This window comes from Salmo salar, chromosome ssa02, assembly GCF_905237065.1.
Source record: "Salmo salar chromosome ssa02, Ssal_v3.1, whole genome shotgun sequence".
In the NCBI taxonomy this organism is placed as follows: Eukaryota; Metazoa; Chordata; class Actinopteri; order Salmoniformes; family Salmonidae; genus Salmo; species Salmo salar.
Genome location: NC_059443.1, coordinates 90,221,904 through 90,248,122, shown reverse-complemented (window position 1 = coordinate 90,248,122; position 26,219 = coordinate 90,221,904). Strand labels below are relative to the sequence as shown.

Here is a 26,219-nt window from a genome sequence, read left to right as displayed (position 1 = left end):
TCGGTCTATATTAGCTACTGTGTTTTAGACACACGTCTATCGTATCTACTTGTTAACCTATTTAATTTAATATTACGTTATTGTTATATTAGTCAGCTATAGTAGCTGGCTGGTTAAGTTAGCATTAGCCTAGTCGCTAATGATAGCTAGCTAGCTAACATCCCCGAACATGAGCTCCCTAAACTACTCCCCTCCTGTTAAAGAAGAGGAGGTCTGTTGGACGGAGAAAGAAGCTCTGGGGCTGAACATTGTCGTGAAAGAGGAGAAGGAAGAGGAGGATGTTATAGTAAAACAAGAAGTAGAGGGCGAGGCTGTTACAGCGAAAGAAGAAGAGGAAGACGTGTTCAGAGTGAAAGAGGAGGATGGGGAGATTACTGTCACATTGAAAGATGAAGAGGAGGAGATAGGAGATCTGATTAACACCAGTAAGTACCACCTTCAATTAGTTTTTAACTTTGGATATTCGGAGTTGGCTCGTCAATACCTCTTCAACGGAGGGCCCTGGGATGATGACTGATATGTCTAGAATCAGGACGTAGAGAACAAGCTACCCCTTGTTTTCTCCGTTCCGTTTCCAAAAAGTGACTTAACATATATATTTGAGAAGGGTCTATCTGCTGACCGCAGACTTCGGGGGCCACGGCATGTAGTGAGTTTAATGTAGTGATGTTTTACTACACACCGTTCCCCACAATAGAGCCATGTGAGAGTTGGGTTGGCTACACCAAAGATTATGGATATACTGACAAGATGTCTCTCCGCCCTAACAAGGGGAGTCGTTGTCCACAAAGCTGCACTGTGGGTTGTCTATCTCCCGCCTATCCTGTCTTTGGATTGGTGGATACATCTTATTATTGTAATCTATTGTTTATATTCTATGAGGGTTGTTGTCGTCAACCGCCTGTATTCAATGGAGAGAGATGCTAAGCTACTAGCATGAATATGCATAGCGATCTGGAGACAACTCCTATAGTGTTTCTATCAAAGTTGTCGGTATGTCACGTGTCCACATAACAACTTAATCATTACGAAACTTCTGTTAGATCAAGTAAACCTCACGTAGCAAATAAGCCATTAATTTTGTTGTTGACCAAATTCAACACTTTCCACATTGGGTTGATAATTGTTTCCACTTGGATACAACCAACTGTAACCTACTGGCATGACCTAGGGAGTTACAACCTACTGTAACCTACTGGCATGACCTAGAGAGTTACAACCTACTGTAACCTGCTGGCATGACCTAGAGAGATACAACCTACTGTAACCTACTGGCATGACCTAGAGAGATACAACCTACTGTAGCCTACTGGCATGACCTAGAGAGATGTAACCTACTGGCATGACCTAGAGAGATACAACCTACTGTAACCTACTGGCATGACCTAGAGAGATACAACCTACTGTAACCTACTGGCATGACCTATATATATATATATATATATACACAAGCATTTCTAAACTTTTTTTCTCTCACTTTTATGGGGTATTGTGATGTCTTTATGAGGTATTGTCTGAAAATTGATAATTGAAAAAAATATATCCATTTTATAATAACCAAATGTGTAAAAAGGAAGGGGTCTGAATGCATGTATGTTCTAGGGCAGATTAAAAAAAATAGTATTTTCTTTCTACCAATTGATTGGTTGAAATTGTATGACGTGTATTTGTTCATATAGACACACCCCATGTGTTTAATAAAATCAACTGTATGTGCAGAACTTGAACTGAACTGATGCTTCAAGCATTTGATTAAATAATTAACACACACAAATGACTTGAGGAAGCCAGAGATCAATATAACCAGAAGAAAATAACCAATTCCCACCTGCTGCTGGCCTTCGTTAATTCTGACGTTATGCTCCTGAAGTTTCCGGTAAAATAGGCAAACTTTTTCCATTTCTGTTTGAAGTGCCAATTTATCTTACCATTTCTACCGATCTGCGTGCCAGTTATGAACGAGTTACAACACCTGTTTGGCTCCGCCACTTCCTGGGTCGGTGAAGTGAGGTATTAAATTTAAGGATTAAATCATTTAAGGAATATATCTGAGTCTCACGCTCATCACCTGTGGAATGCGGGGCTTCCAGCGAGGTGTGGATTTAATAGTATGTTGTACCTAGTTTCCCTCCTTCAGGGAACAGTAATTATAGTCATAAATCAAATCAAATCAAATGTATTTCAATAGCCCTTCTTACATCAGCTGATATCACAAAGTGCTGTACAGAAACCCAGCCTAAAACCCCAAACAGCAAGCAATGCAGGTGTAGAAGCACGGTGGCTAGGAAAAACTCCCTAGAAAGGCCAAAACCTAGGAAGAAACCTAGAGAAGAACCTGGCTATGAGGGGTGGCCAATCCTCTTCTGGCTGTGCTGGGTGGAGATTTTAACAGCACATGGCCTTGATGTTCAAATGTTCATAAATGACCAGCATTGTCAAATAATAATAATCATAGTAGTTGTCGAGGGTGCAACAAGTCAGTAACACAAGAGTAAGTGTCAGTTGGCTTTTTCATAGCCGATCTTTGAGAGTATCTCTACCGCTCCTGCTGTCTCTAGAGAGTTGAAAACAGCAGATCTGGGACAGGTAGCACGTCCGGTGAATAGGTCAGGGTTCCAGCAGGTCTGGGACAATAGGTCTGGGACAGGTAGCACGTCCGGTGAACAGGTCAGGTTTCCATAGCTGCAGGCAGAATAGTTGGAACTGGAGCAGCAGCACGGCCAGGTGAACTGGGGACAGCAAGGAGTCATCAAGCCAGGTAGTCCTGAGGCATGGTCCTAGGGCTCAGGTCCTCCGAGAGAGAGAAAGAGAAAGAGAGAATTAGAGAGAGCATATTTAAAATCACACAGGACACCGGAAAAGACAAGAGAAATACTCCAGATGTGACAGACTGACCCTAGCCCCCAGACACATAAACTACTGCAGCATAAATACTGGAGGCTGAGACAGGAGGGGTCAGGAGACACTGTGGCCCCATCTGATGAAACCCCCGGACAGGGCCAAACAGGTAGGATATAACCCCACCCACTTTGCCAAAGCACAGCCTCCACACCACTGGAGGGATATCTCCCACCACCAACATACCATCCCGGGACAAGGCCGAGTATAGCCCACAAAGATCTCCGCCACGGCACAGCCCAAGGGGGGCGCCAACCCAGACAGGAAGACCACGTCAGTGACTCAACCCACTCAAGTGACGCACCCCTCCCAGGGACGGCATGGAAGAACACCAGTAAGCCAGTGGATTTAATAGTATGTTGTACCTCGTTTCCCTCCTTCAGGGAACAGTAGTTATAGTCATAACGTGTGGATTTAATAGTATGTTGTACCTAGTTTCCCTCCTTCAGGGAACAGTAGTTATAGTCATAACGTTAAGCTTGTCATATGATGAACTTTAACCTCTCTGGGCTAGACGGGACGAAATCGTCCCACCTACGCAACAGCCAGTGTAATCCCGTGGCGCGATTTTCAAATACCTTAGAAATGCTATTACTTCAATTTCTCAAACATATGACTATTTTACACCATTTTAAAGACAAGACTCTCGTTAATCTAACCACACTGTCCGATTTCAAAAAGGCTTTACAACGAAAGCAAAACATTAGATTATGTCAGCAGAGTACCCAGCCAGAAATAATCAGACACCCATTTTTCAAGCTAGCATATAATGTCACAAAAACCCAGAAGACAGCTAAATGCAGCACTAACCTTTGATGATCTTCATCAGATGACACACCTAGGACATTATGTTATACAATACATGCATGTTTTGTTCAATCAAGTTCATATTTATATCAAAAACCAGCTTTTTACATTAGCATGTGACGTTCAGAACTAGCATACCCCCCGCAAACCTCCGGTGAATTTACTAAATTACTCACGATAAACGTTCCCAAAAAAAACCTAACAATTATTTTAAGAATTATAGATACAGAACTCCTTTGTGCAAGCGAGGTGTCCGATTTTAAAATAGCTTTTCGGTGAAAGCACATTTTGCAATATTCTGAGTACATAGCCCAGCCATCACGGCTACCTATTTAGACACCCACCAAGTTTAGCTCTGACCAAACTCCGATTTACTATTACAAAAGTTTGATTACCTTTGTTCTTCGTCAGAATGCACTCCCAGGACTGCTACTTCAATAACAAATGTTGGTTTGGTCCAAAATAATCCATCGTTACATCCAAATAGCGGCGTTTTGTTCGTGCGTTCAAGACACTATCCGAAGTGTAAATAAGGGTCACGAGCATGGCGCAATTCGTGACAAAAAAATTCTAAATATTCCATTACCGTACTTCGAAGCATGTCAACCGCTGTTTAAAATCCATTTTCATGCCATTTTTCTCGTAAAAAAGCGATAATATTCCGACCGGGAATCTGCGTTTAGGTAAACAGACAAAAGAAAACATAGCATGGGGTCGACGCGGGCACGCGCCTGAGTCTCACAGTACTGTAACCAGCCACTACCCAAACGCGCTACTTTTTTTCAACCAGAGCCTGCAAAGCCACGATTCAGCTTTTTACCGCCTTCTGAGAGCCCATGGGAGCCGTAGGAAGTGTCACGTAACAGCAGAGATCCTCTGTAATGGATAGAGATAATCAAGAAGGGAAAGAAATTGTCAGACAGGCCACTTCCTGCATGGAATCTTCTCAGGTTTTGACCTGCCATTTGAGTTCTGTTATACTCAGACACCATTCAAACAGTTTTAGAAACTTTAGGGTGTTTTCTATCCAAAGCCAATAATTATATGCATATTCCAGTTACTGGGCAGGAGTAGTAACCAGATTAAATCGGGTACGGTTTTTTATCCAGCCGTGTCAATACTGCCCCCTAGCCCTAACAGGTTAACTTAAATACTGGATCTTGCTGTCGGACAGTTTTTGTATTCAGTTCTCTGAAATGCTCTCTAACTACGTAACATTTATTGTCTCCTTATGTTACGCTGGGAAAACAGTTTTCATGGGCACAGAAATCCTAAATCATTTCAGTTTACTAAATCCAATGGTTCTAACCGAGAGTCACCTTAACTTTATTGACAACTCCCAAATGGATACTGTCATTAATGCGGTTCTTCAATAATTACACATAATTCTTAATACTGTAGCTGTTTAGTTACAGTCACATGTTCAACTATCATCAGCTGATCCAGGAAATCATTTTCTGAGTGCCAGTCAAATGTAGTTCTTCATTCATTACACCGGTAAAGACAGTTATGCCGTGCTCCACGTTGGATCCAACATCCCAAACAAATCGATATTTATAATGTGTTATTGTTTACTTGATTTACAGTAGGGTCTCGTTAGTCTGTTTGGAAACGGAGATACTTAGCTCATAATGTGTAGAGAACTGTTCCTTGATGGATAGGCTATTGTACAACACACAGAGCTATTTTCCTTTATTCAGGACATTTAGAATGACAACACATTACAGAGTAGCCTAGTGGGATTATTCACAACATTATCAGGTGATCAGGTTATGAATTGTCATGACAAAGACATTTTAGTCTCCTTGTTTCACCTGAAATATTAAATGATTTATAGTCCTAGGTCTATGTTGTTGTTAGACCTACTGTAGGACCCATAAAGTCACCTATGTTATTGTTAGGTGAGATTATAGACCATTTTGGCATACACTTAGTGGACAAAACCTCATTGTCAGGCTGATGGAAAACTAGCCAATGAGCATTTTACTGGTTGAAGTCCTTGAGTAGCACTCCTGATCTAGTGCTGTAATATTCCGAATACATTGTGAAAACTAATCTTTGCTCACCATTTTTTAAATATATATTTTTTTTTCACCCCTTTTTTTCTCCCCAATTGGTACTTAAAGTCTTGTCTCATCGCTGCAACTCCCATACGGAATCTGGAGAGGCGAAGGTCGAGAGCTATGCGTCCTCCGAAACACAACCCAACCTAGCCGCGATGCTTCATGACACAATGCCCATCCAACCCGGAAGCCAGCAGCACCAATGTGTCGGAGGAAACACCGTACACCTGGCGACCTGGTCAGCGTGCACTGCGTCCGGCCCGCCACAGGAGTCGCTAGTGCGCGATGAGACAAGGATATCCCTGCCGGCCAAACCCTCCCCTAACCCGGACGACGGTGGGCCAATTGTGCGTCGCCCCATGGGCCTCCCGGTCGCGGCCGGCTGCAACAGAGCTTGGACTCGAACCCAGAATCTCTAATGGCACAGCTTAGGCCAGTTGCTCACCATTTTTGCTCCAGGCAGATATACTACATCCATAACTAGCGGTTTCTGCATTAGCAGGGAGGTGTTTCTGCAATCAAATTGTGTGTGCATTGCCCTTGTCGCAATTTTAGCAAACACAGAAAGTTGCCTATATTTGAGAACAAAAGTCGCCTGGCACACTGCTTAGGAGTTCAACACCTTTTACTTATTTCTAGTTACTACTAATGTGAAAACAATACTAAATATGACTATTGTTGCTCACTTGACTGTCTTAAGACAATTGTCAAGTAATTTTAACATTCATTACAGACGTCAATTGTTGTACAGTATCATGGCTACGCTGTTTGCATCACCTTTTTCAGTGGATTTCTGCTGTTGTGAGCCTTTAACTATCTGTCTGACTTGTTCACACAGGAGAGAGACGTGACTATCATGGATCCTCTGGGGAGCCTCAACATCATGATGCTAACGAGTCAGAGAAGAGTCTGTCCAGATTCTATCACCTCAAGAAACACCAGCAGAGACCCACAGGGAAGAAATCTATCTGCTGCTCTGACTGTGGAAAACATTGCAAATCTTCAACAGAACATAAAATACACCAGCGAACACACACAGGAGAGAAATCTCACCACTGTTTTGATTGTGGGAAGAGTTACTTAAGATTAAAATCACTAAAAGTACACCAGAGAACACACACTGGAGAGAAACCTTACAGCTGTGATCAATGTGGGAAGAGTTTTACTACATCTAGCTATCTGATTATACAGCAGAGAACACATACAGGAGAGAAACCGTACAGCTGTACTCAATGTGGGAAGAGTTTTACTCAGTCAAGCAACCTGTTATCACACCAGAGGACACACACAGGGGAGAAATCTTTTAGTTGTAATCAATGTGTGAAAAGTTTTATTACATCTAGTGAACTGACAGTACACCAGAGAACACACACAGGAAAGAAACCTTATTGCTGTGATCAATGTGGGAAGACTTATATTTCATCTTGCCATCTGACTAGACACCAGCGAGTACACAAAGAAGAGAAACCATTCCACTGTTCAGATTGTGGAAAAAGATTCTCATCTTCACAGAATATGAAGAAGCACCAGAAAACACACACAGGAGAGAAACCTTATAGCTGTAACCAATGTGGGAATAGTTTTTCTACATCTAGCTATCTCACTATACACCAGAGAACTCACACAGGAGAGAAACCTTATAGCTGTAACCAATGTGGGAATAGTTTTTCTACATCTAGAGATCTCACTAAACACCAGAGAACTCATACAGGAGAGAAACCATATAGCTGTACTCAATGTGGGAAGAGTTTTTCTATGTCTAGCTATCTCACTATACACCAGAGAACACACACAGGAGAGAAACAATATAGCTGTATAGCTGTAGTATAGCTGTAATATAGCTGTATTCAATGTGGGACAAGATTTGCTTGGCTATCACATCAGAGAACACACACAAGATAATATCATAGCTGTGATCAATGTGGGAAGAGATTCTCTGATTAAACATCAGAAAATACATGAAGGAGTTGTTTCATGATATCGATGAAATAATGTCACAATGTAGAATGTTTTAACCTTGTAGTAGGAGTATTTTAATGATGTCACAATGTACAACCATAAACATTTGCCCCCTGTTCTATTGATTTCAACATGATATGGATATTAGCCTCAGGGGGAAAATCCAGGCTCTGAAATGGAATAGTACTATTTATGAGATTTAACAAAAAGTGACTAACAAAAAAAGAGCTGTGTTACACTTACCACGTTGGTGACGCACTTGAATCCAAATGCAACACTTCAAAATGTAGCTAGCTGCTTTCTACAAATTGTCCTCTAACCAGTGATGTACACATTATTCCCAGATTCCATGTGGTTTTTGAGCTGTTCGTTTTAACAGGATGTGCAACTTCATCTCCCTCCTGTCACACAAATTATTTTAGCATGATATCGATGAATAAGTGTTGTGTTCCTTTGTTTAGCGACCCCTACATTTAAATGCATCACTCCAAAATGTAGATGACTGTCTTCTGCAGGTAGTCCTCTAACCAGTGAGGTAAAATATATCTCCCATTTCCATGTGTTTTTGTTTAGTTGTTAGTTTCAACATCACGTACAACCTAATTCCCCCCCTACTCGATATCAGTGATTTATTGCTGCTTGTGCAGTTTATAAGGAGCTTGTTTTAAAAAAATACAAGTAATATGATTATTGTGGCAGATGTTTGTGTACATAGCACATGTTATGTTTAGGTTTTCAATATATCACAAACTGTTTCTGCATGTTGGTTATTGATTTAGACACGTTAAAACTGTGTTTTGACATTGGGGATATCCCATCTAGCAACATGTCATTGAAAAGACATCGAAAATAAGACTATGCAATCAAATATTTCATATTTACATTTCATGTAACATTTAGTAATGATAATTATTTATGCAACCAACTGACTTATTTTTTTGGTACAATAATATTGACATTGTTATCCTGCTTTTAGAATATCAGGGTTCATTCTCAGATGTGCCAAACCAAATGTACTAGAGCATGACATTGGGGACTGGGCCCCGATCCAACAACATGCCTATCTAGTGAACCCTGAAAAGAGAGAGAAGCTCTGCAGTGAGGTGGAAAGTTACTACGGATATTGCAGGAGTTTCCTCTTGAAATCAGACATGTCAGTGGTAAGGACAACTTGGTTGCTGATTGTCTCAAGGGTGGGCAGTCAAAAAGATTTGTGTTTTGCGTTTAGCCAGTGCGTTGCCATGGATCACAATTTATTTTGACTGCACGTTTTTCCGTATTGGAGATGAGTTTTGTTTGGGCTCGTTCCAAGGAGACAAGAGTTCTAGAAGCTAGTGAGTTTTAGGAAGGCGAGAGTTCTAGAAGCTAGTGGGTTTTAGGATTCTATAGAAAGAAAAAGGAGAGAAAATAAAACTATTGTATATTATTGTTTAGAAATACGTGTTTTTCTTGTTTTTAATTGTTGACATCCAGTAGACACCATGTTTATATTGGTGAAGGTGAAGCATTGTAGATGATCATAATGTGAAATGGAAGTTGTTTTCTGTTGGTGGTGAGCAAACTTGTCCATCAAAAATATAGGATATATTTGTTGTCTTAAAGGGGAAGGTGTTACAGGCTTTGGTATTTCTATTTATGTTTTGAGGTTGGACTTTAACAGGTATAGCTCGTTAGCACGTATAGCTCGTTAGCACGTCTAGCTCGTTAGCACGTAGGACGCACTGATTGGTGTCACCTCGTTAGTCAGTATGTGTTACACCTGTGCTGGCTTGTCCATCTCGTTAGTGGGAAGGTGTTTCACCTGAGCTGGTCCAGGTTCTATGTAAGAGTGTCTGGCCCAGTGCTCCAGTTGTCTTGATACATGTAGAGAGTCAACACCTTTAGTTGCTCCACCTTTTTGGTTTACTTCCTGTCTTTAAGTTTGGTGTGGGTTTTTCTTTTGTTTGCCTCTTCTTGGGCAGATTTAGTGGGTCTCATGGTGGGTGTCTTTTAGGTCCCAGTTGTTGTTACTAGTCAACTTTCAGTGGACACCCCCATAGTGTCTTTCAGAACCCCTCCTAAAACCCCACCTGTTTAGTTGTTGTTAGTTCCTCTTCTATTTGAGCAACATTTTAATTTTTTCTTGCTGGGGAACGTAACAACAAACAATGTAGTAAAACAAGCTTATATTTTGGGTTGGATGTTGCATCCAATTAAAATATTAACAATCAATGGCATTTCCTTAGAATGTTAGTCTACTGTTTTTTATCATATGTTTGTTGTGGTAAATATTTGTTTATTTTCATTTGTTTTTTCCTGTGAAGCCATTGTGTTGCATCCATGTCTGAAATGTGCTGTATAAATAAAGCTTGATTTGATTTGAACATATTGCAAAACAAATTAACCCAATGACCAACCAATCAACAGACTTGCAAAAGCAACACATATCTTGGTCCATCTTAGTATGAAAAACATATCTTCAACTACGTCAAAATAGTGCTGGTATGTACATTGAGTATCACTTTTCAACCAACCCAGTTCATTTGTTGAAGATGAAAAATGTTTCAAGGAAAAGGATTCAACTACTGAAAACTGAAACAAACAAATGGATCAACCAGATCAATCCCACTTTTCCAGCCTGCTGAAGGAGTGGTAAACACCACCCCCGGCTCTACCAGGGGCTTGAGGTGGTCTCCCACAGCTCTGCTTATGTCATGTTCTGTGGCCTTGCTGTTCCATTTATTGACTGACCCTGCAACACAGAAACACAGTCATATTATATAAAACACTCAAAGTAATGGATATGGAGCATCTATGGCCTCAGTTACACCTGGCACCTAAATGTGACTTCTGTCAACCGATCACTCCAAGCTGCATTAGGTTCAGATCTACCAGGATGGGCCTTTGATAGTCTGGATGCAGTCAGGCCACTGAATATGCATCAGCAATATAAAGAGATGGGGTGAATGAGTGGGGAAAAGTACATTTGACACAAATGACCTTCATAATATCAAAGAACAAATGTGTGTGCCTGAGGGGAAATTAACTTTCATACAGCCAAAAGGGGTCAGAAATTACACCAATATCAGTGGACAATTTGCACTAATGTAAATAAACATAGATGATGGAACATATTCCCTTTTGCTGACGTGATGAACCACTAAGGGGACATAACTATTTACCATCTAAACCATGTGTGACCTCTCACCTCTCTGGCTGTAGAAGTGTTCTTCCTAACCAGTCCCTCAACAGCTCTCTGACTGAGCTCCACCCTCACTGGGTCTTCAGAGGAGAGGAAGGCTGAGGAGGGATGGAAGGATGAATGGATCAGTCAGTCAGTCAATAAAGTGTAGAGCTGCTGTCTATGCTGTCTGACAAAATCACTATTTTAGTAGTTCATTAAAGTAAATTAGGCTTTATGACTGCTGAATACCAACTATCAATCACTTAGATCATGTATTTTCAGGTAGAGATACATCCTTGAATGTCCCTAGCCTGTTGAAGTTGACATTTAAAATGGTTAAGGTAGGGGTTAAGGTTAGGGTTTAGGGTAGGGATGTCCCAAGGATCCCAGATAGCATTGACCATTGTGCATTCTTCTGTCTCTTTTACATAGCAGGTGATGGGTTCTGACTTCTGAACTTGAAAATATGAAATTGAATGAAACAGTAATGTATGTTGATGCTAATATGATGTACAATATTCCATGATGTTTCTATATGATAACAATAGAGTCAAATATTTAATATGACATATACTATTTTTTAACAGTTTCACTAATTCATTTTAATTAACTTAATCATTATGACACACCCCTCACTATTGTCATTGGTTACACTAATTGCACTGTTTGTCTACATAACCTGGTTCAAGTATTCATGACATCACCCAGAGGAAGGCACAGTGATGCTGAAACGTTGGTAAATACCCAATCAATTGCTGGGAGTTTAAACATGGAGTGTACAACTTTCTTTATTTTGATAGTTTATAGTTTATTCGCGGTTAGTCAGGACCTCCACACAAACTATTTTTCTGGGTGTGCGCCAGCTCATGTTTTTTAAGGGTAGGTAACAACACATCCGCCACACTGATCCTCAACACAGGGGCCCCTCTGGGGTGCTGCTCAGTCTCCTCCTGTAGTCCCTGTTCACTCATGACTGCACAGCCAGGCACGACTCCAACAGCATCATTAAGTTTGCTGATGCCACAACAGTGGTAGGCCTGATCACCAACAACGACGAGACAGCCTATAGGGAGGAGGTCAGAGACCTGGCCGTGTGGTACCAGGAAAACAACCTCTCCCTCAACGTGATCAAGACAAAGGAGATGATTGTGGACTACAGGAAAAGGAAGACAGAGCACGCCCCCATTCTCATCGACGGGGCTGTAGTGAAGCAGGTTGAGAAGTTCAAGGTCCTTGGTGTCCACATCACTAACAAACTATCATGGTCCAAGCGCACCAAGACAGTCGTGAAGAGGGCACAACAAAACCTATTCCCCCTCAGGAGACTGAAAAGATTTAGCATGGGTCCTCAGATCCTCAAAAGTTTCTACAGCTGCACAATCGAGAGCATTCTGACTGGTTGCATCCCTGCCTGGTATGGCAACTGCTCTGCCTCTGACCACAAGGCACTACAGGGGGTAATGCATACAGCCCAGTACATCACTGGGGCCAAGATTCCTGCCATACAGGACCTCTTTACCAGGCGGTGTCAGAGGAAGCCCCCCCCCACACACACACACTCTGTTATCATCTATGCATAGTCACTTTAATAACTCTACCTACATGTACATATTACCTCGACTAACCGGTGCCCCCACACATTGACTCTGTACCGGTACCCCCTGTATATAGTCTAGCTATTGTTATTTAACTTCTGCTCTTTAATTACTTGTTCCTTTTATTTATTATTCTTATTTGTACTTTTTAAAACTGCATTGTTGGTTAGCGGCTTGTAAATAAGCATTTCACTGTAAGGTAAAGTTCAATTTGATTTGATAGACTCATAGTACAGAATGAATGAGTGACTGCCCAGTTCAACATCAGTTCACCGTCTCACCTCATACTGTATTGGAGCAGCAGCAGCTGACTGCCCGGTTCAACATCAGTTCACCGTCTCACCACATACTGTATTGGAGCAGCAGCAGCTGACTTGATCGTTGATGCTATTCATCATGTTTGAATCTGAGAGTAAATAGAGCCGACTACACTCTAAAAATGAAGGGTTCAACTGGAGTTGTTCTCAGATCCCCTAAGAACCGTAGGGTTCTTGGTCAATGAAAAACAGCCCCAAAAGGTTCTTCAAAGAACTTGTTAGAAGGTGGGTTCATCGAGGAACCTCCGTTGTTGCTGGACTTCTTCCGGGAACTTCGCAATTACAACTGAAAACGATGGTGACAAGTTTGGATGCGACAACAGTTAAAAAGGTTAAGTTGGGTTGATGTTTGACTCTGAATATGTCTCGAAATAATTTATTATAATAATATAACATAATAATAATGAATAACGAAGACAATGATGGTTTTCTGTGAATATCTTCCATAACGTTATTATAGTTATTGAACGTAAATATTAGAAAGCCGGGTTTGACCGTCGGCGTTGTATGAGCTACAGTACAGTACCGTTAGCTAGCAAGCTAACGTTATGTCCTAACTAGGCACAACTAGGTTGGGATTATTTCCTCAACTATATTCTTTACCATATATTGTATATCGTTTCCATAAAGCCAACAACAGCTCTTATTCCTTCCCTTTCTCTAATGTATTTTGTAATAAAATGAGCAAGTGTAGTAAGATCATTGCTTTACTTTACTAGGACTGGAGACCACAGCAGCGATTCTGCTCTTTCCCTACCTCGTCAATGAGGACCCGAGTGGCCTTTATGTCCGTGACAAGCTATGTCTATGCACCAATCATCTGTTTCTTCATAAACATAGGTGTGCATGCTTATATAAAACTACAGCTGAACATTTGTTCTGTTCTTTGTATGTGTATTAATCTTTTCTTACTTTTGTTGACACAGATTTCACCGCTCTTCACTCCTTTACTGCACATCGGTGGAAATCCATTCCACCATGAGAGTGAAATCCCGCTGGCCTTTGATGGGGAGAACATCCAGGCCCTCGAGGACGTCCCTATGGGACTTGGGGCTCTGCTACGGCTGTATTTTTATTTTCCCTTAAATTTCCCCAAAATTTCAGAAAAACACTTATGTTCTTTAGTTAATGTGTTCTGGGGATAAGAGAAGTTGGGGTTAAGTTACCAGTGCATATATATATTATACACACATACAATTCATCATATTTGAATATATTCACAGAATCCATATAAAACGTAAGAAATTCTCAGGTAGTCATGACAACCATTCCATTTGCTTTTTCAAGGACTCTCCACAGCTACGAAGCAGCTCTCCATACTCCCAGCAGAACAAAAAATAAACTTTTGTTTCCCGGACAATGACCATGGGATCCTCAACGGGTCTCTAACCTCCCAGAGACCACGGCAAAATCAAGCCTCCCAGGAACTATAGACCTTCTGCTGCTTTCTAAAATATCATCCCATTCTCAATACCACCCCAGTTTGTATATGTTACTATCCAGACGTCAGATTAAGACTCATTTCCACATTCACACAACTCTCATATCACAGTCACACAATGCTATTCTCAAACATACCTAATCAATTAGTTGTTTTTCAACAATATTTTAACCTGCAGGAATATTTTCACATTTCTGTCATGGTTAGTTCCTAGGATAATGTAACTCATACATTTACATCTTTCAATAATTCTAAAATGGGGTCCAGGTATAAAACAATTTTAGGTGCACCTTACTATCTTATACTATGTCATAAATGGTCTTAACTAGTAAACACAGATTCTAGTTTTCATCCAGTTCACACAGATAGCTGACTCAGCCTCAGAGCCTCCCTGTTTACACCTCCACACAGGAATACACACTCAGAGCCTCCTGACTGGGCCCTGTTTACACCTCCACACAGGAATACACACTCAGAGCCTACTGACTGGGCCCTGTTTACACCTCCACACAGGAATACACACTCAGAGCCTCCTGACTGGGCCCTGTTTACACCTCCACTCAGGAATACACACTCAGAGCCTACGAGGCTTTTCTAAAAACTACACTTTGCGTGTTTCTCTCACCTCTTTTTTTTTAAACTAGGTTTGAGATGTATCCACTCAGCTCGCTGTCTCTCAGGTCAAAGGTGGGTCTATCTGCTCCGTTCCCAAAGTGTGGTCTCCCTGAGATCAAGTTTGAGGGATCCCTGGAGCACCACTTAGCCAGGTCATCAGGAGCGGTTTTAACATCCCCAAATGTGGTTAATTTCTTTCATATCAAATGAAGAGAAACTTGTCACACAAGTCAGAGTTATTCTGAAACAAAATCTTTATTCACATATTAATAAGGCAGCAGGTCAATACAACACACATATCAATTGAGTGCTCTACGATAATGATGGCTGGTCGACGAATCACCACCAGATGATTCATTGAGAGCCCCGAGACAAAAGTACAAAGGTATTTAACTGCCAAGATACACCCCTTTCAACCTACATGACGAACAACAGATGTATAGAACGGGTAACAAGGTTAAGATTTGTATGAAAGATACTGTCTGCTGAGAATAATAAGTATCTGCTGTAAAAACAGTACTCTTTGTGTAGAGACCAGGGTCTGGCCCTGGGGTCATCTCTCCCTGGTACCATATAGAACAGAAACATTAACTCATGCTCTGGAATGTGGTCTCTTTAGGTTTTATCACCCAAAAGACATTGTAAATCTCCTGTCAGTGTTTTCTCCCAGAGGCCCATCCTCAGTAGAACACACAGACACAATAGTTCTAAGAACCCTCTATTCTGTTGCATTAAACAACCATTTGATGCAATAAAAGTATTATAACATAATCTTGTAGTTTTGCTCTCAGTGTCCACTGAAAGTTGACTAGTAACAACAACTGGGACCTAAAAGACACCCATCATGAGACCCACTAAATCTGCCCAAGAAGAGGAAAACAAAAGAAAAACCCACACCAAACTTAAAACCTGTTGGGGCTACAGGTTAGCAATGAACCCCGAGCCGGGATTGCTAACAAGGCTGGAAATTCAAAACATCAAAAATCTAATAATTTCAATTTCTCAAACAATCAACTATTTTACACAATTTAAATGATAAACATCTCCTTAATCTAACCACATTGTTCGATTTTCAAAGAGGCTTTACGGCAAAAGCATAAAGTTAGATTATGTTAGGACAGTACATAGCCACAAAAGTACAAACATCCATTTTCAATTCAAGGTCAGGCGTCACCAAAAGCAGAAACCAGCTTGAATTATGCACTAACTTTTGTCAATCTCCATCAGATGACACTCCTAGGACATTATGTTATACAATACATGCATTTTTTGTTCCATCAAGTTCATATTTATATCCAAAAACAGCATTTTACAGTAGCGTGAAATTCAGATTTTTTCTTCTCTGAAATGCTTCCGGTGAACATAACAAAATTACTATTCGAAAACATTGGTAAATTATAATATTGTCATTCAAAGAATAATATATTATCATCTCGTAATTGCTACCGAATGGCCAGATCTCAAAATAACTTTACTGGGAAATCACATTTTGCAATAAACGGGGTGCTATGCTAAGAACAACAGGCTATGCTATACAGTTAGCATCATCTAAAATCGATAATAACATTGTAAATATCCCCTTACCTTTGATTATCTCCATCAGAAGGCAGGCATCCCAGGTCCGGAAGGCATCCCAGGTCCGGAACAAATGTGGTTTCTTTTGACAAAGTTCATAATTTATGTCCAAATAACACCAAGTACTTAGCGTTCATTATGCTCCCACAAAACGTGGTGGGGGGACTGTAAAATCACGCCGAAAAGCTAAAAAAACTAGTAAATAATCTATTTATGTTCGTTCAAACATGTCAAATGTTGTTTAGCATTAATCTTTTGGTCCATTTTTTAACGTTAAACATCAGTAATATTTTCACACAACCTATCCTTATGTCTAGATAAACAATGAAGACAAAACTCACGTTTCTCAGATTTATGCGCAGGCGCAAAAAAATGAAGTGATGACATGTCAACTTCCTTGGATTCTAATTTGCTCTCTGTTCATCATAGACGCTTCAAACAACTTTATAAAGATCGTTGACATCTAGTGGAAGCCGTAGGTGTTGCGAAATGAATCCTTTCTCACTATGGTATCTATAAAACAATGACACTAAATAGTACAGTCACAAAATTCACATTTTTTTGGATCTATTTTTCACAGGTTTTTGCCTGCAATATGAGTTTTGTTATACTTACAGACACCATTCAAACTGTTTTAGAAAATTCAGAGTGTTTTCTATCCGAATGTGTTAATAATATGCATATCCTAGCTTCTGAGTTGGTGTAGGAGGCAGTTAAAAATGGGCACATATTTTTTTCAAAATGTCTCAATACTGCCCCCGAGCCCCAACAGGATTCATTGATAGCCCCGAGACAAAAGTACAAAGGTATTTTACTGCCAAGATACACCCCTTTCAACCTACATGACCAACAACAGATGTATAGAACGGGTCACAAGGTTAAGATTTGTATGAAAGATACTTATAATTCTCAGCAGACAGTATCTGCTGTAAAAACAGTACTCTTTATGTAGAGACCAGGGTCTGGCCCTGGGGTCATCTCTCCCTGGTACCATATAGAACAGAAACATTAACTCATGCTCTGGAATGCGGTCTCTTTAGGTTTTATCACCCAAAAGACATTGTAAATCTCCTGTCAGTGTTTTCTCCCAGAGGCCCATCCTCAGTAGAACACACAGACACAATAGTTCTAAGAACCCTCTATTCTGTTGCATCAAACAACCATTTGATGCAATAAAAGTATTATAACATAATGTTTCACTTTTGCTCTCAGTGTCCACTGAAAGTTGACTAGTAACAACAACTGGGACCTAAAAGACACCCACCATGAGACCCACAAAATCTGCCCAAGAAGAGGAAAACAAAATAAAAACCCACACCAAACTTAAAGACAGGAAGCAAACCAAAAAGGTGGAGCAACTAAAGGTGTTGACTCTCCACATCTATCAAGACAACTGGAGCACTGGGCCAGACACTCTTAAATAGAACCTGGACCAGCTCAGGTGAAACACCTTCCCACTAACGAGATGGACAAGCCAGCACAGGTGTAACACATACTGACTAACCAGGCGACACCAATATGTACCCAAGACACATTTCAGTTGAATGCATTCAGTTGTACAATCAATCAATTCAGATCAAATTTATTTATATAGCCCTTCTTACATCAGCTGATATCTCAAAGTACTGTACAGAAACCCAGCCTAAAACCCCAAACAACAAACAATGCAGGTGTAGAAGCACGGTGGCTAGGAAAAACTCCCTAGGAAAAACTCCCTAGAAAGGCCAAAACCTAGGAAGAAACCTAGAGAGGAACCAGGCTATGAGGGGTGGCCAGTCCTCTTCTGGCTGTGCCGGGTGGAGATTAGAACAGAACATGGCCAAGATGTTTAAATGTTCATAGATGACCAGCAGGGTCAAATAATAATAATCACAGTGGTTGTCGAGGGTGCAAAAAGTCAGCACCTCAGGAGTAAATGTCAGTTGGCTTTTCATAGCCAATCATTCAGAGTATCTCTACAACATCCATTTCACATTATAATCATCTACAAAGCTTCACCTTCACGAATATAAACATGGTGTCTACTGGCTGTCAACAATTAAAAACAAGAAAAAACACATATTTCTAAATAATAATATACAATCAACAAATAAAAACAAGAAAACAAAATAATAATTATTTATTACACGTATAATTTTTTTATCCTTTTTCTTTCTATAGAATCCTAAAATTCTAGCTTCTAGAACTCTCGTCTTCCTAAAACTCACTAGCTTCTAGAACTCTCGTCTTCCTAAAACCCACTAGCTTCTAGAACTCTCGTCTTCCTAAAACTCACTAGCTTCTAGAACTCTCGTCTTCCTAAAACCCACTAGCTTCTAGAACTCTCGTCTTCCTAAAACCCACTAGCTTCTAGAACTCTCGTCCACTTGGAACGAGCCCAAACAAAACTCATCTCCAATACGGAAAAACGTGCAGTCAAAATAAATTGGGATCCATGGCAACGCAATGGCTAAACACAAAACATTTTTGACTGCCCACCCCTGAGACAATCAGCAACCAAGTTGCCCTTAAAACGGACATTTCTGATTTCAAGAGGAAACTCTGGCAATATCCGTAGTAACTTTCCACCTCAGCTTCTCTCCCTTTTCAGGGTTCACTAGATAGGCATGTTGTTGGATCGGGGCCCAGTCCCCAATGTCATGCTCTAGTACATTTGGGTTGGCACATCTGAGAATGAACACAGATATTCTAAAATGACATTATAAAATGATCCCTGATATTACGTCAATATAATTGTACCCAAAAATGGTCAGTTGGTTGCATAAATCATTGATTACTAAATGCTACATTAATTGTAAATATGAAATATCAAACCAAATGTACACTCCTTTGTTAATATGTATTGGCAATAATTAACTTAATGGTGAGGCATAAAATAATAAAACATGTATCTTTTGTCAGGCTGAATGTTTGAAATATGAGGTGATTTGAGTCCTGCTTCTTCAGTAGTGGAATAAAGACAATTAGCACTTGAATGTTGTCAATAAATGCTGGAGTGATGTAGGATTGTTAATACAATTGATTATAGACCAATTTATTATACTGAGTCCATGTGTATAGGCTGCAAGTACGTTGAATTTAAGTTGTTTTCAAGTCAATGAAAAAACGACATCTTCTCAACTTTCACTTTCAACTAAAACTGAATGTGTATTGGATGTTGGGCATAGTCTTATTTTCAACATCTTTTCAATTAAATGTTGCTAGGTGGGATATTTTCCATGCATGGAAAGGGGTTGGAGGCAAAGGACAAATAAATAAGTGCTACCAAACATAACAAGCATTTCACAAACACTACAGTGTATAAATAAGACGCATTAAATAAAACCACAATGAGGACAAGTTTTCATTAATCATTGGGTACATCGTACGAAAAGCATCAGAATTATCTTAAATAGGGAAATAATTCAAGTTCAGAATCACAACATAAAATACATAGGCATTTCATCATTAAGTCCTTTAGGAAATAATGTCTGGTGGGGTGTCCAAATCAAAAACCAAAATGCAGAAACAGTTTGTGATATATTGAAAACCTAAACATAAAATGTACAATATACACAAACATCTGCCACAATAATCATATTACTTGTATTTTTTTAAACAAGTAGCTTATAAACTGCACAAGCAGCAGAAACACTGTTGTTTTGACAAGTAGCAATAAATCACTGATATCCATTAGGGGGGAAATCAGGTTGTACATGTTGTTGAAACTAACACAACTAAAAAACACATGAAAATGGGAGATATATTTCACCTCACTGGTTAGAGGACTACCTGCAGAAGACAGTCAGCTACATTTTGGAGTGACGCATTTAAATGTAGGGGTCGCTAAACAAAGGAACACAACACTAACTCATCGATATCATGCTAAAATAATTTGTGTGACAGGAGGGAGATGAAGTTGCACGTCCTGTTAAAACTAACAGCTCAAAAAGCACACGGAATCTGGGAATAATGTGTACATCATTTGTTAGAGGACAACTTGTAGAAAGCAGCTAGCTACATTTTGAAGTGTTGCATTTTGATTCAAGTGGGTCACCAACGTGGTAAGTGTAACAACCCTTTCAGAGCCTGGATTTTCCCCAAGGCTAATATCCATATCATGTTGAAATCAATTGATGAAGGGGCAAACATTTAGGTGTCTACATTGTCCTACTACAATGTGTTAACATTCTACATTGTGAAGTTTATTTATTGATATCATGAAACAACTCCATGTATTTTCTGATATTTGATCAGAGATCTTTTATCAGATTATCTCTGGGCAGAGCTAAGAGGTTTCTCTCCTCTATGTGTTCTCTTGTGTACAGTCAGATTCCCAGAATGAACAAAACTCTTCCCACATTGATCACAGCTATAAGATTTCTCTCCTGTGTGTATTCTCTGGTGTACAGTCAGATTCCCAGAATGAACAAAACTCTTCCCACATTGATCACAGCTATAAGGTTTCTCTCCTGTGTGTATTCTCTGGTGTAGAGTCAGATTGCTAGATGCAGCAAAACTCTTCCCACACTGATCACATGTATAAGGCTTCTCCCCTGTGTGTATTCTCTGGTGTAATGTCAGTTTGCTAGATCTTATAAAACTCTTCCCACATTGATCACAGCAATAGGGGTTCTCTCCTGTGTACAGTCAGACTCCCAGAATGAACAAAACTCTTCCCACATTGATCACAGCTAAAAGGTTTCTCTCCTGTGTGTAGTCTCTGGTGTAATGTCAGTTTGCTAGATCTTATAAAACTCTTCCCACATTGATCACAGCAATAGGGTTTCTCTCCTGTGTGTATTCTCTGGTGTTGAGTCAGATTGCTAGATGCAGAAAAACTCTTCCCACATTGATCACAGCAATAGGGTTTCTCTCCTGTGTGTATTCTCTGGTGTTGAGTCAGATTGCTAGATGCAGAAAAACTCTTCCCACATTGATCACAGCTATAAGGCTTCTTTCCTGTGTGTATTCTCTGGTGTCTTGTCAGACTGCCAGATTCTGTAAAACTCTTCCCACATTGATCACAGCAATAGGGTTTCTCTCCTGTGTGTATTCTCTGGTGTAGAGTCAGATTGCTAGATGCAGCAAAACTCTTCCCACATTGATCACAGCTATAAGGCTTCTCTCCTGTGTGTATTCTCTGGTGTACAGTCAGCTGCCCAAATTGACCAAAACTCTTCCCACATTGATCACAGCTATTGGGTTTCTCTCCTGTGTGTATTCTCTGGTGTAGAGTCAGATTGCTAGATGCAGCAAAACTCTTCCCACATTGATCACAGATAAAAGGTTTCTCTCCTGTGTGTGTTCTCTGGTGTAATGTCAGCTGGTGAGATTGAACAAATGTCTTCCCACATTGATCACAGCTATAAGATTTGTCTCCTGTGTGTGTTCGCTGGTGTACAGTCAGCTGCCCAAATCGACCAAAACTCTTCCCACATTGATCACAGCTATAAGATTTCTCTCCTGTGTGTATTCTCTGGTGTAGAGTCAGATTGCTAGATGCAGCAAAACTCTTCCCACATTGATCACAGCTAAAAGGTTTCTCTCCTGTGTGTATTCTCTGGTGTAATGTCAGTTTGCTAGATCTTGTAAAACTCTTCCCACATTGATCACAGCAATAGGGTTTCTCTCCTGTGTGTATTCTCTGGTGTAGAGTCAGATTGCTAGATGCAGCAAAACTCTTCCCACATTGATCACAGCTAAAAGGTTTCTCTCCTGTGTGTGTTCTCTGGTGTAATGTCAGCTGGTGAGATTGAACAAATGTCTTCCCACATTGACCACAGCTATAAGGTTTCTCTCCTGTGTGTATTCTCCGGTGTAATGTCAGTTCGCAAGATCTTGTAAAACTCTTCCCACATTGATCACAGCAATAGGGTTTCTCTCCTGTGTGTATTCTCTGGTGTAATGTCAGCTGGTGAGATTGAACAAATGTCTTCCCACACTGATCACAGGTATAAGGCTTCTCTGTGTGTATTCTCCTTTGTACAGTCAGCTTCCCAGAATGAACAAAACTCTTCCCACAATGATCACACCTATAAGGTTTCTCTCCTGTATGTATTCTCTCATGTTTTTTAAGGTCTGTTGACTGGGTGCATCTCTTCCCACATTGAGCACAGCTATAAGGTTTCTCCCCCGTGTGTATTCTCTCGTGTGATTTTAAATTTTAAAAGGTGATGCCAACAGCGTAGCCATGATGTTGTACAACAACTGACATCTGTAATGAATGTAAAAATTTGACATTTGCCTTAAAATGATCAAGAATAGTCATATTTTGTCTTGTTTTCACATTAGTAGTAACATCGATGATTGTAGGCTAGAAATAAGATATTCATGTTGTTGAAACTCTAAGCAGTGTGCCAGACAACTTTTGGTCTCCAATATAGGCCCCTTTCTGTATTTGCTAAAATTGCAGCACGAGGGCAATTTGATTGCAGAAACTCCTCCCTGCTAATGAGGAAAGCGATAGTTATGGATGTACTATATCTGCCTGGAGCAAAAATGGTGAGCAAAGATTTTAGTTTTTCACAATGTATTCTGAATGTGAATGGGGGAAACTCAGGGGAGTAACCTCCATTACCAGGTTGCTTATGAGTGCATTTCACACTACCTTGGATTATAATTGTAAGGATATTTGAATGTCCTGTTTAATATGTTTGCTAAAGCATTAAGAATTATGTGTAATTATTGAAGAACCGCGTTAATGACAGTATCCATTTGGGTGTTGTCAATAAAGTTAAGATTTCAGTTATTTACTTAACCAGGTAGGCCAGTTGAGAACAAGTTCTCATTTACAACTGTGAACTGGCCAAGATAAAGCAAAGCAGTGCGACACAAACACAGAGTTACACGTGGGATAAACAAATGTACAGTCAATAACACAATAGAAAAATCTATATACAGTGTGTGCAAATGGAGTAAGGAGGTAAGGCAATAAATAGGCCATAGTAGCAAAGTAATTACAATGTAGCAAATTAACACTGGAGTGATGGATGTGCAGATGATGATGTGCAAGTAGAGATACTGGGGTGGAAAAGAGCAAAAGAAGTATATAAAAACATGGGGATGAGGTAGGCAGTTGGATGGGCTATTTACAGATGGGCTGTGTACAGCTGCAGCGATCGGTAAGCTGCTCAGATAGCTGATGCTTAAAGTTAGTGAGGGAGATATAAGTCTCCAAAGTCAGCAATTTTTGCAATTCGTTCCAGTGATTGGCAGCAGAGAACTGGAAGGAAAGTCAGCCAAAATAGGTGTTGGCTTTGGGGATGACCAGTGAGATATACCTCCTGGAGTGCATGCTATGGATGGGTGTTGCTATGGTGACCAGTGAGCTGAGTTAAGGCGACCTTAGCAAAGACTTGTAGATGACCTGGAGCCAGTGGGTTTGGCGACGAATATGTAGCGAGGGCCAGCCGACGAGAGCATACAGGTCGCAGTGGTGGGTGCTATATGGGGCTTTGGTGACAAAACGGTTGGCACTGTGATAGACTGCATCCAGTTTGCTGATTGGAGTGTTGGAGGCTATTTTGAAACTGACATCACCGAAGTCAAGGATGGGTAGGATAGTCAGTTTTACGAGGGTATGTTTGGCAGCGTGAGTGAAGGAGGGTTTGTTGTGAAATAGGAAGCCGATTCTAGATTTAATTTTGGATTGGAGATGCTTAATATGAGTCTGGAAGGAGAGTTTACAGTCTAACCAGACACCTAGGTATTTGTAGTTGTCCACATATTCTAGGTCAGAACCGTCCAGAGTAGTGATGCTAGTCGGGCGGGTTGGTACGGGCAGCGATCGGTTGAAGAGCATGCATTTTGTTTTACTAGCATTTAATAGCAGTTGGAGGCCACCGAAAGAGTGCTGTATTGCATTGAATCTCGTTTGGAGGTTTGTTAAAACCTCTTAGGGATAGGGGGCAGTATTTTCACGTTCGGATGAAAAACGTACCCAAATTAAACTGCCTCCTACTCAGACTCAGAAGGTAGGATATGCATACTATTAGTAGATTTGGATAGAAAACACTCTGAAGTTTCTAAAACTGTTTGAATGATGTCTGTGAGTATAACAGAACTCATACTGTATCTACATACTGTATCTACTAAAACCTGAGAAAAATTCAAACAGGAGGTGGGAAATCTGAGAATTGTAGTTTTTCTTTTGAATTCCTATCAAAACTACAGTGTCTAAGGGGTCATGTTGCACTTCCTAAGGCTTCCATTGGCTGTCAACAGTCTTTAGAAACTGGTTTACATTTACATTTACATTTTAGTCATTTAGCAGACGCTCTTATCCAGAGCGACTTACAGTAGTGAATACATTAAAAAAAATTGTACTGGCCCCCCGTGGGAATCGAACCCACAACCCTGGCGTTGCACACACCATGCTGGCATTGCAAACACCATGCTCTACCAACTGAGCCACAGGGGGGCCTGCAGGGGGGTTTCATCCTTCTCCTGTTACTAGGCAGAAAACAGGAGCTCAGTCAATGAGTGGCCTGTCTGAGGACATGGGACTTGGTGATGCGCGCCTTTCCTTCTTTTCCTTCTGGAATGAATACGCTATTGTCCGGTTGGAAAATTATCGCATTTTTACATTAAAAATACCCCAAAGATTGATTGTAAACATCGTTTGACATGTTTCTACAAACTGTAATGGAACTTTTGAGCTTTTCGTCTATTTATTTGCGCCCCCGTCTCGTGCCTTTGGAATAGTGTTCTGGACGCGCCAACAAAACGGAGGTATTTGGACATAAATTATGGACTTTATCGAACAAATGAACATTTCTTGTGGAAGTGGGAATCCTTCGAGTGCATTCTGCTGAAGATCAGCAAAGGTAAGGAAAGATTTAATTTAAAGACCCTTGCTCCCTTCGGTCTCAACATAGACTTTGATCTGAAGCCATTCTTGTGATAATTGTGATTTTGCCATTGTAATTGTTTGTTAGATACATTTTAGACTACAAATGCTATGATCGTATGCTATCCATTTGTATGTTCTTTGTATGCCATTTTTTTAAATATTTGAGTTAACCAATGATATTAGGCCATACTTGGCCATGATTACAAACACCTGTGTGTCTCTTGACACTATATAAATGACTCATCTCGCAGTGTTTGATGATACCCTGATGAAGACAGCTTTGCTGTCGAAACGTTGGTTATTAAATTTTTGCATCTGAGCTCTTAGAGTGTGCGGCTTTCCTTTATTTTCTAAGGAAAGATTTATAACACTATTTTGGAGTTTTGCAGACACCATGACTTGGCGGGTAACTGTATAGCTTGCTTTGATGGCTCTGTACTCAGAATATTGAACAATGTGCTTTCCCCGTAAAGTTGTTTTGAAATCTGACACAGCGGTTGCATTAAAAGTAGTATATCTATAATTCTTTAAATAATTGTTATGTAATTTGTCAACGTTTATGATGAGTATTTCTGTAATATGTGTGCACATTGTGTGTGAACATTTTCTGAACATCACGGGCCAATGTAAAATGCTGTTTTTGGATATAAATATGACTTGATCGAACAAAACATACATGTATTTTGTAACATGATGTCCTATGAGTGTCATCTGATGAAGATCGTCAAAGGTTAGTGCTTCATTTTAGCTGTATTTCGGGTTTTTGTGACGCATCTCCTTGCTAGGAAAATGGCTGTGTGGCTTTTCTTGTTTTGGTGGTGTCCTATCATAATGTAATGTATTGCTTTCGCTGTAAAGCCTTTTTGAAATCGAACAATGTGGTTGCATTAACGAGAAGTGTATCTTTAAAATGGTGTAAAATAGTTGTATGTTTTAAAAAATTGAAATTATTA

The 26,219-nt window shown here is 40.2% G+C and overlaps 1 protein-coding gene across 1 annotated transcript in view; it reads left to right on the top strand.

The window, feature by feature from the left end:
- Positions 1–6,628: 6,628 nt before the first annotated feature.
- The window catches only part of LOC123732753 (zinc finger protein 135-like), an 84,216-nt gene continuing 64,625 nt past the window's right edge, over positions 6,629–26,219 (top strand). Inside the window, exon 1 of the mRNA XM_045712006.1 lies at positions 6,629–7,572. Coding sequence (XP_045567962.1) covers positions 7,284–7,572 — 289 coding nt within the window. The 5' untranslated portion in view covers positions 6,629–7,283. The remainder of the gene's footprint in view (positions 7,573–26,219) is intronic.